This window comes from Lampris incognitus, chromosome 3, assembly GCF_029633865.1.
Source record: "Lampris incognitus isolate fLamInc1 chromosome 3, fLamInc1.hap2, whole genome shotgun sequence".
Classification (NCBI taxonomy): domain Eukaryota; kingdom Metazoa; phylum Chordata; class Actinopteri; order Lampriformes; family Lampridae; genus Lampris; species Lampris incognitus.
In genome coordinates, this window is record NC_079213.1 from 115768718 (window position 1) to 115787783 (window position 19066).

Below are 19066 nucleotides of genomic sequence, written 5' to 3' on the forward strand. Positions count from 1 at the left end.
GGAGGTATAAAGACAACAGTTCAAACAACCAGCCCCAATAAAACTGTGGCTTGCAGCTAACAAACTGGTTCCCACAAGTATTGCGTTTCCTGTGGCAGGATAAAACAGATCCTAGCTAGAATGATATTCCTCCATGACTTGCTTTTCCTGAAACCACACCTGACATTCCTGTCCCTTCTTGGCAGCAGCGCTGCAACCCTGTCACCGCCGACACATTCATACTTCTCTGCAACTCGACTGAACAAGCGACACACTACTTCATTTTTAGGACCACCTCAAAAACAAGATGGAGCATCTCAAGGGTTTATTCTAATAAATACATTTTGAACAACAACTTCAGCTGCAGCTAACTTGATTTCATTTGGCAAGTGAACCAAATGAAACGGCAAAATTCCTGCAGGTTCTGTATAAACCTGACGGCATCCAGCCAGGTTCTGAGGTCTGTCTGGAAAATGCACGTTATCAACCTAAAACACTGGAGAGCTTTATGTCAATTTAGCTGGGGGATCAACATGATATGTGAAATACTTCAGAGGCTCCGTAGCAGAAGACACTGTGGTGTCTTCACAAGTCAGGCTTGCCTCAGACGTGTTGTGGAATGCAGCTGAAGGCAAAGTGCTGGGAGCCATTCCTCAAATTAACACACAGATCAGCTGACACTGAGAAATAACTTAGGACTACATGGCACGGAGTACTACAGTATGCTGGGACATCTCTCCAGATGTCCATCTGTCCTCCCGGTGTATCCAAGTGATGCACATGACGGAGGCTATCCAAACAGCTGTGGGCGTGTCAGTGGCGTGGGGTAAGATGGCTGGGATAAGGAGAGGTGCCTACCTTTGTACCAACTGTAATATCTTGATGGACACTGCTGTAAAGAGAAGACAGCTATGTTAGGAGCAGCAGAGCTGAGAATTCAAACAGAAAAAAACAAAACAGGGTTAAGGATTAGAAAAGCCCACAGGAGAAAAGAACTGAATACAAGTCTGGAATATTGTCATGTTTCTCTAGAGCAGTACATCTTAAACGTTGGAAGCACCAGAAGATGATTAGGTTAAGCATACTTAAAGTGGCCATTAAGGTGTGTTGCTGTGGACTGACTGCAGCCTCTGAGTGGACGCAAACGACAGCGGTGAGCAGAGCAACAGCTGGGTGTTTCTTATCATTGCACATCTCGACATAGAGCCTAAATAAACTACGCCGTCGTCTGTAGGATCACTCCCTTTGACTGCTTGATGGCAGGGGAAGCCAGGCACAAACGACTCGCGTTCTGTGGTGTCCCCAAAAATCCGTCATTAAGCATCATGGAGCAAATTATCAGTAAGTACTTTGGCAGAATGGCAGCATCCGAGGAGCCTGTGCTCCATGACAGCATCCTGAATGTCATCTCCACTGTGACGGTATATCAACTTCACACTGGACAGCTGCCGTGTTCCTCTGGAAAACCAGAGTCCGCCTGCTGAACCTCCACTTCCTGCCTGTCATCAGGCACAGTCACCAAACAGCAGGCCAGACAGGAAGTAGACAGACCAGCTCCCAGCTGACCAGACGCGCCTCAGCAGACAGACCAGCCCGGTCTACGGTCAGTCCAACATGTCGCAGCCCAACACCTCCCTTCATAAGGAAGAGCACCTTCTGATGGAGGTCAACCAGTCACGGCTGCTGACCAACATTTCCAGGTGAGGCCGACTTCTTCACGTGTATACACAACCATACGGGATCTCGTCTGGCATGTAGAGCCAGCATATTTGCATGAGTGCTTATTAAAGACGTACAACGTTGCCTTTTAACAGACATTTGTATTTGACAACAGAAACAAATGCAGATATTCATACACTACTCGGAACAATCCCATGAAATAGCTCTCTCATCTCTCTTTTTATCTAACGTCTTACTCTGACTGTGACGGCCTGGCGGCCTGTCCAGGGTGTGTCCCCGCCTACTGCCCAATGACTGCTGGGATAGGCTCCAGCATCCCCGCCACCCTGAGAGCAGGATAAGCGGTTCAGATAATGGATGGATGGATCTTACTCTGATGCCCACCAAACACCCCCACTAACGAGCAAAGGGAAGTCGGCTGATGGTCTGATACAGTCGCACCAACCATCTGCAGGTGGACAATGTACCAAGACCACACCACTGCTGTTCACGTCCTCATAATCCATCAACTACCCGACCAATGACCTGTGGAGTCAACACCGAGTTACCTGAACCGGTGAAGCAGAGACCTCTCTTCTTTAGTGAAGCTTTCATGATCTGAGAGCCGTGCTGCTTTTTTGAAACTAAATCCTCAAGCAAAGTTTGATGTGAGCTGAGGAAGCTTTTGGCTTGACGGGTAAAAACCTGGCGTAATACTTTCAGAACAGAAAATATATTTTAGATGAAACTTGTTAAGGTTTGTTTTTTTGGAGAAGCTCCGCTTCACCTGTGAAGACCACCAAAGCTTCTCTCCTGATCCGAGACACGGAATGAGCGGTCGGCACACGTGTGGACAGACTAGAGATGACCGGACAGACTGGAACATGGAACCGACCCTGAGCCAGTCTGCTGGCCGATGCATCCAGGGCCACTTGTGGAGCCGTTTGGACTACATGTGTGTATGTATGGTTCCTAAGCTTGAGCGTAGCGTTAGAGAAGCTCATTCTTTCACACATCCATCCCCAGCAGCTTCGGTCAAACAAGTTTCACTGGTTCTTCACTTCCTTCTAACAGACAAACCCCCGCCAGCTCTACTTCAAGCTGGAAACTATGACATCACAGCCACACACCTTGACAGGTGTATGGTGCAGCATTCTGAGGGTCCACTGTGAATTTAGTCGCGGGACACAAACCAGCCTGAACATTTTGTCCATTGGTGACCCCCCCCCCCCCCGGTTGTTTTCCCCGGGTTCACCAGATATTTACACCACACTACCGGTCAGCTGCAAGAGAAAGGAACTGCAAAAACAACAGTCTGCTATCTGCCAGTCTGTAGAGGAGCCGGCTAGCAGACCAGCCATGTGGAACCAAACCGGCCTGAACCCAAATGCCCAGCACAGCCAAGACCACACAGGCCGGTCCCTGAGCAAGGCACCAGCACTGAGTGGGTGGCGGTTCAGTTCCCATGGGGACCAGCTGGAGTGAAATGAACACCGTCTGGAGAAACGCCTGCAGCATACGGTGGATGTAGTGTAGCTTTATAAGATGACGTGGCGTTACACGTCAGCACAGGTATTCTGTCTAGTCACTCGTCAAAACGTCACTCGTTAATTCTCAACCAAGTTATGAAAAACACTTTGGCAAGACTAAACCAATTCACAACTCGTCCCGTTTTGTATGAAGTGAGTTACAGAAACTTGTGTAGTTGAATCACGTGGGAACATCCCGGATGATAACGTGTGAACCATGTCGTTATTATGTGAAGACTGTTGTGTAGTGGTGTTGTTATTCTATGGTAAGTACACTGAGAGAGTTGTGTAGTGGTGTTGTTATTCTATGGTAAGTACACTGAGAGAGTTGTGTAGTGGTGTCATTATTCTATGGTAAGTACACTGAGAGAGTTGTGTAGTGGTGTCGTTATTCTATGTTCAGTACACTGAGAGAGTTGTGTAGTGGTGTTGTTATTCTATGGTAAGTACACTGAGAGAGTTGTGTAGTGGTGTCGTTATTCTATGTTCAGTACACTGAGAGAGTTGTGTAGTGGTGTTGTTATTCTATGGTAAGTACACTGAGAGAGTTGTGTAGTGGTGTCGTTATTCTATGTTCAGTACACTGAGAGAGTTGTGTAGTGGTTTTGTTATTCTATGGTAAGTACACTGAGAGAGTTGTGTAGTGGTGTTGTTATTCTATGGTAAGTACACTGAGAGAGTTGTGTAGTGGTGTTGTTATTCTATGTTCAGTACACTGAGAGAGTTGTGTAGTGGTGTTGTTATTCTATGTTCAGTACACTGAGAGAGTTGTGTAGTGGTGTTGTTATTCTATGGTAAGTACACTGAGAGAGTTGTGTAGTGGTGTTGTTATTCTATGGTAAGTACACTGAGAGAGTTGTGTAGTGGTGTTGTTATTCTATTGTAAGTACACTGAGAGAGTTGTGTAGTGGTGTTGTTATTCTATGTTCAGTACACTGAGAGAGTTGTGTAGTGGTGTTGTTATTCTATGTTCAGTACACTGAGAGAGTTGTGTAGTAGTGTTGTTATTCTATGTTCAGTACACTGAGAGAGTTGTGTAGTGGTGTTGTTATTCTATGGTAAGTACACTGAGAGAGTTGTGTAGTGGTGTTGTTATTCTATGGTAAGTACACTGAGAGAGTTGTGTAGTGGTGTTGTTATTCTATGGTAAGTACACTGAGAGAGTTGTGTAATGGTGTTGTTATTCTATGGTAAGTACACTGAGAGAGTTGTGTAGTAGTGTTGTTATTCTATGTTCAGTACACTGAGAGAGTTGTGTAGTGGTGTTGTTATTCTATGGTAAGTACACTGAGAGAGTTGTGTAGTGGTGTTGTTATTCTATGGTAAGTACACTGAGAGAGTTGTGTAGTGGTGTTGTTATTCTATGGTAAGTACACCGAGAGAGTTGTGTAGTGGTGTTGTTATTCTATGGTCAGTACACTGAGAGAGTTGTGTAGTAGTGTTGTTATTCTATGGTAAGTACACTGAGAGAGTTGTGTAGTAGTGTTGTTATTCTATGGTAAGTACACTGAGAGAGTTGTGTAGTGGTGTCGTTATTCTATGTTCAGTACACTGAGAGAGTTGTGTAGTGGTGTCGTTATTCTATGGTAAGTACACTGAGAGAGTTGTGTAGTGGTGTTGTTATTCTATGTTCAGTACACTGAGAGAGTTGTGTTGTAGTGTTGTTATTCTATGGTAAGTACACTGAGAGAGTTGTGTAGTAGTGTTGTTATTCTATGTTCAGTACACTGAGAGAGTTGTGTTGTAGTGTTGTTATTCTATGGTAAGTACACTGAGAGAGTTGTGTAGTGGTGTCGTTATTCTATGTTCAGTACACTGAGAGAGTTGTGTAGTGGTGTTGTTATTCTATGTTCAGTACACTGAGAGAGTTGTGTAGTGGTGTTGTTATTCTATGTTCAGTACACTGAGAGAGTTGTGTAGTAGTGTCGTTATTCTATGGTAAGTACACTGAGAGAGTTGTGTAGTGGTGTCGTTATTCTATGGTCAGTACACTGAGAGAGTTGTGTAGTGGTGTTGTTATTCTATGGTAAGTACACTGAGAGAGTTGTGTAGTGGTGTTGTTATTCTATGGTAAGTACACTGAGAGAGTTGTGTAGTGGTGTTGTTATTCTATGTTCAGTACACTGAGAGAGTTGTGTAGTAGTGTTGTTATTCTATGTTCAGTACACTGAGAGAGTTGTGTTGTAGTGTTGTTATTCTATGTTCAGTACACTGAGAGAGTTGTGTAGTAGTGTTATTATTCTATGGTCAGTACACTGAGAGAGTTGTGTAGTGGTGTCGTTATTCTATGGTCAGTACACTGAGAGAGTTGTGTAGTAGTGTTGTTATTCTATGTTCAGTACACTGAGAGAGTTGTGTAGTGGTGTTGTTATTCTATGGTAAGTACACTGAGAGACTTGTGTAGTAGTGTTGTTATTCTATGGTAAGTACACTGAGAGAGTTGTGTAGTAGTGTTATTATTCTATGGTAAGTACACTGAGAGAGTTGTGTAGTGGTGTCGTTATTCTATGTTCAGTACACTGAGAGAGCCACGACACCAGAGTCCCACTCCATGTGTGTGCAGACCTACTTGGCCGGTAAAGATGGTTCTGATTCTGATCAAGTCGTTTCGGTCTTGAGAGCGGCTTAGTCTGGTGAGTTAAACTTGTAATTAGTTTGTGTGTTATTTCTGGGGTGTGGTCTCCCGGGTCCTTCATGGGGATGAGTCTCATGTCAAGACATGAGGAAAGGACATCATGTTATATGGAAAACCACAGCAATGACAAATGAAAAACTGTCCGATGTCAAATCCTTTGAGTAAAAAAACAACAACCAGTGTTTCGTGTAAAATCCCTAAAACGAAGAGATCCCAGTTTTTGTTGTAAAATCTTGAGAGCAAAAAAAAGGTGTGTGCTTCGTGTAAAAGCCTGTGAATAACAATGGACATTAGTTCAGAAGGAATTAAAGAAATCATTTCCCCTGCGCAAGAATCGACACAATGTACCGTGTGGACCCGCTACAGACGCAGGCACATTTCGAGCGGAGAGCGCGTGCCGGCGGGGCTCGTGTCGGGGCTCGTGCGGGGCTGCGGTGGAGCGGATATAAAGGACAGAACGTTTCGAGGTCTCTAACAGAATGGAAAGCTGCCCCGCCTTGCATTTAGCTCAAAACAAGGACGCTACCAACCGATCACACTCGCCAGATAAGGCTGCCACATCGCCCTTCCGCACTACGCGAAATCTGCAAAGAGACGCAACAAGTGCCGCTTTCATAACGCTTAAGTTACAGGTCAGAAGTGTTAAATGAATATCTTAGCAGAAGATAAGCATCTAGTTACCGTGCAGCCTGCAGGAGCAACACCGCCCTCCCCGCTGGAGGAGCGCACAGGACGCACGGTCTTCTAGTCTACTGGGCTACTCTGGTCTATTCCCGTCTAACGACACATCGTCCATCTACTCTCTACCCACATTCAGCTCGACTAAACGTCTTAAGTCCCACGCGCGGTTAGATTCAGCCTAAAGCTCTCGGTCAGCTGGACTGAAGAGAAAACGAGCAGGACTCGCTTGTTGAACTCACCCGTCCATTGCACAACGCGGAACTAGAGACCGAGCAACAGGTTTCCTCCGGACAAGCGCCTGCAGCGCTCACTGGGTTTATATGCTCACAAAATGGCGGCGATCGGGAGAAACTCCCTGATTGGAGCAAAACCGAGAGCCGTGGGCGGAACCGTTTATTTCTGTACGCTGATTGGCCGTTAATGAGGCAGGCGAATTCTCACAGGGAATCCCGGAAAAGGCTCGGAGTGGCTGTTGTTGGTTTCTGCTCAGTATTAGTCTTTGTTTGTGGTGACGCGCTTGTGCCTTGTTTAGTTGACCTTACAGGGCCACACCATCTTTGTTCACACATACATCGTAATTTTGGTGGATTGACAAAATGCACTTGTTGTTCAATAAAAATAAATATTTTACTTGGTCTAGGTCGGGTCAAGATACATTGGCTTGGTTTAGTTTTATCCAGAGGTGGACACCCGGCTTCAGAAAGTGAAAGTCCCACCATGGATTTGTTCTGACCATTAACTAAACAAGGTGATACCTGGCGAAGAGCTGCGCTAATTAAATTCAGCTGGTGTAGTCCATGGGTGGAACAAATATGTGGCAGGACTCTCACTTTCTGAAGCCGGGTTGTTCACCTCTGATTTTATCATGGGGGTGTAGAGGAGCTCAAGCAGGAGTCGCGACAACTTCCTCTTTCGGCTACACAACGTGCACCATTTATTCCTTCACCATTACAACAACAACAAAAACCCGCGCAGCGGAAGTGTGTCACTGTAAACCCGAACCGAGAAAACAGCAGCTGTAAACCAATGTTCCTACTAGCTCAATAAGGGGGATTATGTACCCCCATAACCACTACACACGTCCCCCCAGAATTCGCCTTAATAGGAAAAGTCAGTGTGGCGAGGGGGGCGGATCTCTCTGCCCCAACGGCTCCGCTGGACAGGAGCTGGGGGTTGGTTAACCGCAGGCAAAGCAGCAGAGTCCTCATAGCTGGACCGGGGAAAGGGAGGGGCTGGGGAAGCAGGGGGCGGCTCGCCGGGGGAGGGGGCAGGGCCGGGGGCGCCCCCGCCGTGAGGGCAGGGCCAGACCAACAGGGCGGTCTAAGTCCAGGTGAGCAGGCTTGAGGCGGTCCACAGAAACCCGCTCCAGCCTGCTGCCAACCTCCACCACAAAGTGCTTATCTCCAGTGTCCCGTACCCGAAATGGGCCGTCGTAGGGTGGCTGCAGGGGACCGCGGTGCGCGTCGTGACGGATGAAAACATACTCCGCCGACCGCAGCTCCGTGGGGACATAGGACTGAGAGCCGCCATGCTGAGACGTGGGGACCGGTGCAAAAGCCCTGGCTTCCTCCTGCAGCGCAGTCCGTTGGCAGCTGGCGGACCAGGGAGCTGTGGCGGTGGGAAGGAAATCCCCCGGGACCCGAAGTGGCTGTCCGTAGACCAGTTCGGCGGATGAGGACTGGAGGTCCTCCTGGGGGGCCGTCCTGAGCCCGAGCATGACCCAAAGCAGTTTGTCGACCCAGTGGTCGTCCTTTAGGGTAGCCCGCAATGCGGCCTTCATCAAGCGATGGAACCTCTCGACCAATCCATTCGCTTGAGGGTGATACGCTGTGGTGCGATGGAGCCTCACCCCTAAACCCGCGGCGATCTCCTCCCAGAGCGCTGACGTGAATTGCGGCCCTCTGTCCGAGGAGAGGTCAGATGGGGTACCAAAGCGGGCGACCCAGGTTCCGATGAACGCTCGGGCAACCTCAGGCGCTGTCGTGGACGAAAGCGGGACGTCCTCTGGCCATCGCGTGGTCCTGTCGACCATGGTGAGCAGGTATGTGAAACCACGGGAGGGGGGTAGGGGGCCTACCTGGTCCACATTCACGTGGTCGAACCTCCTCTCAGGTACCGTGAAAGGTATCAGGGGCGCTTTGACGTGCCGGAGCACTTTGGAGCGTTGGCACTCCACACAGGTGTCAGCCCAGTCCCTCACATCCTTTTTGAGTCCATGCCAGACAAACGTTGCCGCCACCAACCTCTGTGAAGGCTTTCTGCCAGGGTGAGACAGCCCATGGCCTGCGTCGAAGACCCGCCGCCTCCAAGCAGTCGGAACGACGGGTCAGGGCTGACCCGTAGAGACGTCGCACAGGAGCGTGGCGCCGGTGTCGTCGAAAGCCACATCCTCCAACTGCAGCCCTGTGACGGCGGTCCTGCATGCCTGCACTCCTGGGTCGGCGGCCTGGTCAGCTGCCATCTGGCTGTAGTCCAGTCCCAAATGAGACAGTCGGCGACCGGGTTGGCCTTCCCAGCGACATGCCTCATGTCGGGGTCACCAGTGTTGAGGAGCTCAAGCAGGAGTCGTGACAACTTTCTCTTTCGGCTACACAACGTGCACCATTTATTCCTTCCACCATTACAACAACAACAAAAACCCGCGCAGCGGAAGTGTACCACTGTAAACCCGAACCGAGAAAACAGCAGCTGCAAACAAACGTTCCTACCAGCTCAATAAGGGGAATTATGTATCCCCATAACCACCACAGGGGTATGTAGCTGAAGACATCTAGACATCTCAATATGACAGTTTGTTGAGGTGTCCATGGGCAAAGGGCACTATAACTTGAACTCCAGTTGTTCCTATGGAGTTGAAATACAGGTCTGTGCTCTTAGCAAGCAGCTCCCAGTGTAGTGGAAGACTGGCAACCCTCCCTGGAGAAATAAAGGTCAACAAATAAATCACATCAGAATCGGATTTACTGGCCATGACACACATGGAATTTGGGTTTCATGGCTGTCACAGTGCACTTAACATAGAATAACAACACAACAATCTTCAGATACACAAGGCTCAGAATTTATCCTCTAGGAGGCGTTGTCAGAGCTATTGATATGCGTGGCTCTTTGTGATCTGATGTTTACCAACGCCCGTCTAACAGAGCCATAGATATGAGTGCTTCTTTTGTGTACCGATGTAAAAAAAAGAGCCACTCACATTCACAGACAGTGTTAAACATTAATTTGAATGACAGCCCGTGGAAAGAAACTGTTTTTTCTGTAGCGCCTACCAGAGGGAAGGAGTTGGAACAGGTTGTGTGACCAGGGTGTGATGGGTCTGCAGTGATGTTGCCTGCCTGTTTCCTGAGTCTGGAGGTGTATAATGCCATGAATGGAGGGCAGGTTGGCGCCAATGATTTTTTCTGCAGACTTAACTGTCTGTTGTAGTCTGTCCCCATCCTGTTTGGTGGCCGAACGAAACCAGACAGTGATGGATATGCAGAGAACCGACTGGATTATTGCAGAGCACAGCTGAACCAGCAGTTCCTGAAGCAGATTGAATTTCGTGAGCTGACAGAGAAAGTACATCCTCTGCTGGGCCTTTTTGATGATTGTGTCTATGTTGGATGCCCACCTTAGGTCCTGTGAGATTGTGAAACCCAGGAATTTGTAGTTTTCACCGCAGAAAGTGCTGTTGAGTATGGTGAGGGAGGGCAGTGTTGGGGGGCTCCTCCTGAGGTCCACTGTAATCTCCACAGTTTTGATGGGGTTATTATGGCTGCACCAGAGGGCCAGCCATTCAACCTCGCGTCTATATGCAGACTCGTCACCATCCCGGATAAGGCCAGTGATGGATGTGTCACATCAAGTCAAGTGAATTTTATTTGTATAAACCAATATCCAAATTACAAATTTGCCTCGTCCGTAAACTTCAGAAGTTTAACAGACGAGTCACCTGAGGTGCAGTCATTTGTGTAGAGGGAGAAGAGTAGAGGGGAGAGCACACATCCCAGGGGGGCACCAGTGCTGATTGTCCGGGTGCTGAATGTAATTTTCCCCGGTCTGTCAGGAAGGTTTTAATCCACTGGCAGATGGGGGCTGGTACAGTAAACTGGGTAAGTTTGGAGTGGAGGATATATGGAGTGATGGTGTTGAATGTTGAGCTCAAGTCCACAAACAGGAACCTTGCATATGTCCCTGGGGAGTCGAGGTGTTGGAAGATGTAGCACAATCCCATGTTGACTGCATCCTCCACTGACCTGTTTGCTCAGTAGTCAAACTGCAGGGGTCAAGCCGAGGGCCTGTGATTTCCTTCGGGTGGGCCAACACCAGTCTCTCGAAGAATTTCATGACCACAGACATTAGGGCAACAGGCCTGTAGTCGTTTAATCCAGTGATACTTAGTTTCTTGGGGACCAGGATGATAGTGGAACTCTTGAAGCAGGAGTGGACTTCACACAGCTCCAGTGATCTGTTGAAGATCAGTGTGAAAATGGAGGCCAACTCAAAGTGGGCCTCTGACAGTGATAGGGCTCTTTTCACTTTTTTAAATGCCCCTTCACAATTGTTTGACCACTTCCACTGTTTTGTCTTGTTCAGTAGCTCATGCAGTGGTTTTTAGCATATTTACTAGGTTAGACACAAACTTTGCAATAATATGTAAGTAGTTCGAGGAAAGAACGTAGCTGACTCACATTTGTTGGTGCGAGAGCCTCCACAATGGCTGTCATCTTTGATGGTACCTTGTGAAGCCCAGAACTGTCAATCACATGGCCCAGGTACTCCACAGAAGGTCGGAAAAACTCACACTTGTCCTCTCGCACCCTCAGACTGTACTCCTCCAGTCTCTGTAGTGTAGCGTCAAGGTTTCTCGGGTGCTCTTGCTGATCTTTACCTGTGATAACCAGATCACCAGGTAACATTGTACACCTGTCAGCCCACTCAGGATATGGTTCATGGCTCTTTGGAACAACACTGGAGCTGAGGTAGTGCCAAAAGGGAGCCTCTGGTACCTGTCCATGCCTTTGTGCTTCACTATGGTCAGCAGCTCCTGTGACCCTGGATCTACATGCATCTACAGATAGGCTTGGCATAAGTTTATCTTGCTGAACTGCCCGCCCACCAAACCTGAAAAAAGGTCATCAATGAGGGGCAAAGGATATTGTTCTGCAGTTAAGACACTGTTCACAGTGACTTCGAAGTCACCACAGAGTCTGATGGCTCCATCCTTCTTCATGACTGGAACAACTGGCGTTGCTCACTGGCTAACACTCACCGGTTCCAATACTCTGCTCTTGACTAGTCTGTCTAGTTCAGCCTCAACTTTGGGTTTTATGGCATAAGGAACAGGTCTTGCCTTAAGACACTTTGGTTTGCTCCCTGGCTTGACTGTTAGCCTAACAGTAATGCCTTTCTTGCTGCCAAATTCTCCTTTGAACACATCTTTGTGTTTCTTCAATATTCCCAGTAGCCCTGTATCTTTATCCGAGAGGTGCACTTCTTGCCAGTTCAGCTTGATCTTTTCCAGCCATTTGCAGCCTAGCAAAGCTAGCTGGTTTCCTTTCACTATGTACAGCAGGAGTGTTTTCTTCTGTTTGGTTAGCTCCAATGTCATCTTCACAACTCCTGTCACTGGCACAGTCTTACCAGTGTAGGTCTTTAATGTCAGCTTTGTCGGTTTGGTGATGAGGTGCTGTAGTGAACAGCCTCCGACACCAAGAATATAGCTGCGCCAAGGTCCACTTGCATACATACTGCTGCACCATCCAGTAGTGGTATCACCCAGTATCGATTTTCATCACCTGAGACAGATAACACATGCAAAGTCTCTTCCACAGATTGTGAGCTGCTCTGGTCCTCATGTGAGTGCTCCATTCTGTTCACATGTCTCTTCTTGCTTCTCCTGAAGTCACTTTTCCTTGTTTCAGGGTTCCTGTTTGACTCAATCTTTTTATTTTTACAGGTACATTCAATGTGGCCCTTTTTACCACAGCCTCTGCAGTCTAAGTCTTTAGACCAACACTCTCCTGCTTGATGTCCTATTTTTCCACATCGATAGCAAGGTTTGCTCGTAAATACCCTGTTTTTCAAATCAGTCGACACCTTATGCACCTGAGTGGCAGCACTGAGTTGCTGTGCTTCCTTAGAAGCCACCTCCATATACATGCTGATTTCAATTGCCTTTGTTAATGTCAAGTTAACTTCTGTCAATAGACATTTCTGAATTGCCTCACTGCGCAGTCCAAGACCAACCTGTCACAGTGCCACCCTAATGCTTCTTTAAATTGACAATGCTCGAATAACTGTCTCAATACAGCCACAAACAGAGATAGATCCTCCTTCTTCTTGATTTCGCTTATGAAATCTGAACCTCTCTGCAGTTGTCAAAGGCTTAGGTGAAAAGTGGTCCTTTAAGGGCTTCATTAAATCCTCATAGGATAGATCACCAAGCTTGTTAGGTTGCACTAGATTGCGTAGCAGATTGAATGTTCTTGTAACCAGGTATCACTGCTGAAATTATTGTACAGGGTCTGGGATCATAATAGTCATGAAATATACATAAAGCTTATTTCCTTACTTGTAGGCTGTGGGGTATTTAGTTCAAGTCAGACACAGACACATGGTTTTATAACACAGTTATTATTAATAGAGATGAGGTTTTTTGTTTGTATCGATTGTGTGTCCCAAGGAAGTCCCAGGTGCTAGTGCTTGGAGAGATCTTACTGAGAAATGTGTTCTGGGATGTCCCATCCGAGAAGGTGCAAGACGAATATGGACGTCCTCACGTTACGGCAGTCCCATGCACATTTCACGTCCCGTTCTCCAGCGCAGGTCACATGATCCACACATGCTATTTCACATAATTTCAGACAGGTGTTGGCTTGTGAAATCACAACACCGAAGTGCAGCAGACAGTATTGTAGCGAATTCGGGGGACAACGCAACCACAGGAACTGCCGCGGCCGGGAAACGAACCTGTATCGCTCACACCGCAGGCGACATCGCTAACCAGCCAACCGACCATATCCCCCATTAAGAACTCTTCCCAGATCGGCAGAGTGGGCCACGCACACGGTCTCTATCTTTGTTGCTCCATTGGTGGACACCGCTTCTGGGCCCTTGTGGACACAGGGTCCACCATCTCCATTGTGCGTCCAGGGGTGCTGCCAGGGACAGAGTGGAGGCCCACCACCTGTAAAATCAGAACTGTGACTGGGAACTAACCAGCACGCTGGGGAAGAGAGCACTGCAGGTGCGGGCAGGGAAAGTTGCAGCCACCCACGAGTTTTGGTTGGCTGAAATACAAGACCCTTGCATCATCGGGCTGGATTTGCTGACTCGCTGGGGGGCTCTGGTCGATGTGTCAAGTAATGCCATTCACCTTGGCACAGAGACCCTGGCCCTCCGGCGCCGTCCAGAGAGGAAGGTGGGACGTATCCACATCCAGCCAACTCCACCTGTCACCATGCCGCCGCCGCCGCCGCCCCCACCTCCACTGCCAACCGAGGGGATGACGACACTGCCCAGCCCACCAACAATGACGACGACCCTCATTGAGGCTACCATTCCTCAGACACCCTCGCCAGACACTGTTGCCGCCATCCAGGATCTGTATCAGCGGAGCAGTGAAGGGCTGGACCCTCAGCAGAGTCAACAGCTGAAAGACCTGCTCCAACAGTTCGCTGAGATTTTCGCTGCACGCGAAGAGGAGTGCACCCAGAACAACCTGGTGCAGCACACAATCGACACTGGTACAACCCCACCCATTAGACTGCGACCCTACCGGTTAGCGCTTGCCAAGCGTGAAGCTGCAGAGCGGATGATTCTAGAGATGGCTGCGGCCGGGGTGATAGAGCCATCCAATAGCCCTTGGGCCGCCCCTGCCATCCTGGTCAAAAAGAAAGATGACACCTGGAGGTTCTGTGTGGACTTTCGTCGGCTGAACAATGCAACTCGCAAGGACTCCGACCCCTTGCCCCGCATTGACGACGCTCTGGACCACATCGCAGGGTCACAGTGGTTCAGCTCACTTGACATACGGAGCGGTTACTGGCAGGTGGAGCTGGCACCAGAAGCCAGACCCAAGACGGCCTTCACCATCGGTCAGGGACTCTGGCAGTTTCGTGTGATGCCCTTTGGTCTCTGCAATGCCTCCGCCACGTTCGAGAGACTAATGGAGAGGGTGCTGGCTCACATTCCCCGCAACCGGTGCGTGGTTTACCTTGATGACCTTCTGGTTCATGCCGCTGACTTCGAGCTGGCCCTAGAGAACCTCCGTCAGGTCTTCCAAGCCATTCGGGGGGCAGGCCTGCGCCTGCACCCCAAGAAATGCAACCTCCTTCGACGTGAGACCAAGTTTTTGGGCCATGTGGTGGGGGCAGAGGGCGTGGCCCCTGATCCTACTAAGGTGGAGGCGGTCGAGAAATGGCCAGTTCCGCGAAACGTCAGCGAGGTGCGCAGCTTCACGGGGCTCGTCTCCTACTACCGACGTTTTGTCCGCAACTTTGCCTCCATTGCCAGTCCCCTACACCATCTCACCGAGAAGGATGTGAGTTCAAATGGGACGACAACTGTGCAGCCGCCTTTGCCCGGCTCCGCACCGCCTTGATCACTGCACCCATCCTGGCCCTTCCTGATCTTAAGTGCCGCTTCATCGTGGACACAGACGCCAGCAATGTGGGGCTGGGGGCCGTCCTGTCTCAGGAAGTTGCTGGGGGAGAGAGAGTGGTGGCTTACTACAGTCGTGTCTTGAGCCGCCCTGAACGCAATTACTGCGTTACACGACGCGAGCTCCTGGCGGTGATCGCGGCGTTCAATCATTTTCGCCCCTATCTCTATGGCCAGACCTTTCTCCTGCGGACGGACCATGCGGCCCTGATCTGGCTGCTCAGCTTTAAGGAGCCCGAAGGCCAGGTGGCTACGTGGATTGAGGAGCTGCAGAGCTACGACTTCGAGACCCAGCACCGAGCTGGGCGCCTGCACAGCAATGCAGATGCCCTCTACCGTCGTCCCTGCAAGGATTGTAGACATTGTGAGCGCCAAGAGGAGCGAGACAGAGCAATCCTCCAAGTGTCCACCATGCGGCAGGTTGAGCCAGAGGAGGCGTGGCTGATGGCAATGGACAAGCAGGAGTGGCAAACAGCGCAGGATAGTGATGATGTCCCACCCTGGCCAGGGTGGGACAGTGGGTCGACGCCAAGGCACGCCCCCACTGGCAAGCTGTCTCTGCCATGTCGGTGGAGACCAAGGCCTACTTTTCCCAGTGGGCCACCTTGGCCCGGCGTGATGGACTGTTGTACCGGGTCTGGCAAGCGCCGGGCCGGGGAAGAAGTGTGTGGCAGTTACTGGTGCCCAAGGACTGGCGCCAACGAGTGCTACGGGCAGCCCACGGCTCAGTGGGGGAAGGTCACTACAGGGTGGCAAAGACGCTGAACAAACTGCGCCAACGGTTCTACTGGGCCGGATGCAGGCATGACACTGAACTTTTTGTGCACTGTTGTGATGCCTGCACTGCCAAGAAAGGACCAACCAGACGCTCCCATGCCCCTCTACAACAATATCAAGTGGGGGCCCCCATGGAACGGGTCGGTGTGGACTTTCTTGGCCCATTTCCCACCACAGACAAGGGAAACCGGTACGTCCTTGTGGCCATGGACTACTTTACCAAATGGCCTGAGGCGTATGCGGTCCCAGACCAGAGCGCTGCCACTACAGCCGAGCGGCTGGTGTGTGAGATGTTCTGTCGGTTCGGTGCGCCCGAAGAAATACACAGCGATCAGGGGCGGAACTTCGAGGCACATGTATTCGCTGAGGTGTGTCAACGCATGGGAGTGAAGAAGACCAGGACAACGCCCCTCCACCCCTAGAGCGACGGACTGGTGGAGAGGTTCAATCGAACGCTCACAACACAACTCGCTATTGTCACCTCACGGCACCAGCGAGACTGGGACTGTCACCTACCCCTGGTCCTGTGGGCGTACCGGTCGGCAGTACAAGAAAGTACTGGGTGTACACCGGCCGCGCTCATGTTCGGGAGAGAACTGCGGACCCCTGTGGACTTAGCCTTTGGCACGCCCCCGGGTACTGACCTTCTCAAGATACCCGGTTTCGAGTACCTGCGGGACCTCCAACAACGTCTGGCCGAGGTTCATGAGTTTGCTCGGCAGCATCAGGAACAGGCAGGTGCAAAACAAAAGCGGGCATATGACACTCGTTGTCAGGGCCGCTCCTTCACCCCAGGAGCAAAGGTGTGGGTCTTCAACCCAACCCGGAAGAGAGGAGTCTCCCCCAAGCTCGCCAGCCAGTGGGTGGGGCCCTGTGAGGTGTTGGAGCAGCTTTCGGATGTTGTGTACCGGGTGAAACTGTGTGTCCGGGAAGGGTGGTAGTTCTGCACCGGGACCGTTTGGCACCTTACTGCCCCTTGGCTGAACAACCTGTAGATCAGTTTAGCCCACCCGGGACGGTCCCTCCTACACCCACAGGCCCTACCAACCGGACAGACAGTGAGGAACAGGGACCCGTGCTCCCGCGGCGGCGGAGACGGCTTCCCCTTCGCTATAGGGACTTTGTTGTCGGCTGAGGACAGGCGACACGCTGGAGGGGGTAATGTAGCGAATTCGGGGGACAACGCAACCACAGGAACTGCCGCGGCCGGGAAGCGAACCTGTATCGCCCGCACCGGAGGAGACATCGCTAACCGCAGTTAGCTTCCCGGCCGCGGCAGTTCCTGTGGTTGCGTTGTCCCCCGAATTCGCTACATTGGTGTCAGAAGTGGGATGGAGCGACCGTAAGGCCATCGGAAGCGTATGCGCCCTGAGGCGTGAAGGAGCTGATATGCTTAAGCGCGGGGACGCGCTTCCCGAAGGAGGGGGGGTAGTGTAACGTGCATGGATAAGAAGACACGCTGGCCGCTGGCTGACAGATCTGACCCTTTAGTCTAACGGTTAGCGATGCCTCCTGCGGTGCGGGGAATACAGGTTCGCTTCCCGGCCGCGGCAGTTCCTGTGGTTGCGTTGTCCCCCGAATTCGCTACAGTATGTTTCTCTCCAACAATCGCACTTTGCAAACCGTCTCCCATCAAAGGTTTTCTGAACGACAAGTGCGCACATGCACTGTCAATGAGACCTAGGGGGCGCCAACGTCAAGGAGATTTCCTTATATAGAATATGCATGAGCGCTGTCTAGTAATTGTCTGCAATGTTTGTGTGTATCTTTGTATAGTGGTGACACATTTGAAATTAAACCACTATTTTATGGGTGGGTTACATCTTTACTCCCATAACACTCAGAAATTTTGGCACTAAAACGTCATTTTTAATTTTGTTGGCCATCACAAAATATTCAAACCTTTCAGTGTATGAACTCCATTGTTCAGTGTTTTCCTCAGATGGTCCAGTATTTCCAACCAGTGCAGCCATTTTCAATTAATGTTCGTTATGTTCCTCTGATTTCAGCAGTTAGTCCTATCCTTATGCTTAGTTTCACTGTTAGCCATTTGTCTTCTTTCCCCCGCTTCCTTGTTTCGTTTGACTTACTGCCCGCGTGTTATTTTGTGGTCCCGACACAGTCCTTCCCTTCTCCTTGTTCTTCAGCCTCTTGTCCACCGCGGAGGTTCCTTCCTTCCTTCCTTCCTTCCTTCCTTCCTTCCTTCCTTCCCTCGCAGCGGCGCTGTCCTCCGTTCCAGTGCGTCTCGTGTACCCTGCAGCTGCAGCTTGCGCCGTTACCCCGCGAGTCGCGACCTCGCGCTCTACACTCGTGAAAAACTCGTTAAACCCGGACTTTCTCCCGAAGACAACAAACAAGGTGAGGGCGCACTTCCCCGTCACCACTTCTGTTGTGTACTCGCTAGAATTAGTGACCACAACTATTCAACAACCAAATGTGAGACAGCAGTAGGAATCCACACGGGCTTTGTCTTCGCTGGCAGATGCGGCGGAGTTTGTCTCTGTTTACCGGCGTGGGAAGGCTCGAAAGAGCAAGCCACCGGTCGTGTGGCCTGTGCTGCAGTCGCCTCTCCCGACTGCTAACCGGTTTTCTCCCCTCACCCACTCACCAGCCCTGTTGGTAGTCCTACCGGCCATCGTGCTGCTCCCCCTCCTGTCGACAGAGTAAAGCCTTGGTCCACTGTTTACCCGGGGCCAGAGTCTTCGACATAGAGGCTAATCTTAGGGTGCTGGCATCACGGAGGGAGATAAGCAAATTTAAGAAATCAGCAAGACTACCTTTTTCACTTATGTAACATGGTGTAACGTGCGTGGATTAGTAGACACGTTGGCCGCTGGTTAACGGGTCGAACCCTTCAGTCGACTGGTTAAAGTTGTAGCTTGCGGAGCGGGAGACTCGGGTTCGCGTCCCGGCTGTGGCGACGGTCTCCCCGACTGCCCCCCGAATTCGCTACAATAACTAAAATTCAGTCTTTTCTCTCCATGGCTGACGCAGAGACTCTAATACATGCATTTGTTTCATCCAGACTTGATCACTGTAATGTTCTGTTCTCAGGTCTGCCACATGCTGGTACTAAAAGTCTTCAGATGGTTCAGAATGCTGCTGCTAGAATCCTAACTAAAACTAGGACATTTGACCATATTACACCAATTCTTGC

The 19066-nt window shown here is 50.2% G+C and overlaps 1 protein-coding gene across 7 annotated transcripts in view; it reads right to left on the reverse strand.

Moving 5' to 3' along the window:
* ptbp1b (polypyrimidine tract binding protein 1b) overlaps positions 1–6763 on the reverse strand; it is a 33444-nt gene extending 26681 nt beyond the window's left edge. For 2 of the 7 annotated variants that reach the window (XM_056275609.1, XM_056275608.1), the window contains exons 1-2: positions 6723–6763; positions 838–871 (exon numbers count right to left, since the gene is read on the reverse strand). In XM_056275609.1, coding sequence (XP_056131584.1) covers positions 838–871; positions 6723–6730 — 42 coding nt within the window. In that variant the 5' untranslated portion in view covers positions 6731–6763. The other 5 variants (XM_056275611.1, XM_056275612.1, XM_056275615.1 and 2 more) reach the window with 3 other exon arrangements.
* Between the last annotated feature and the right edge of the window lie 12303 nt (positions 6764–19066).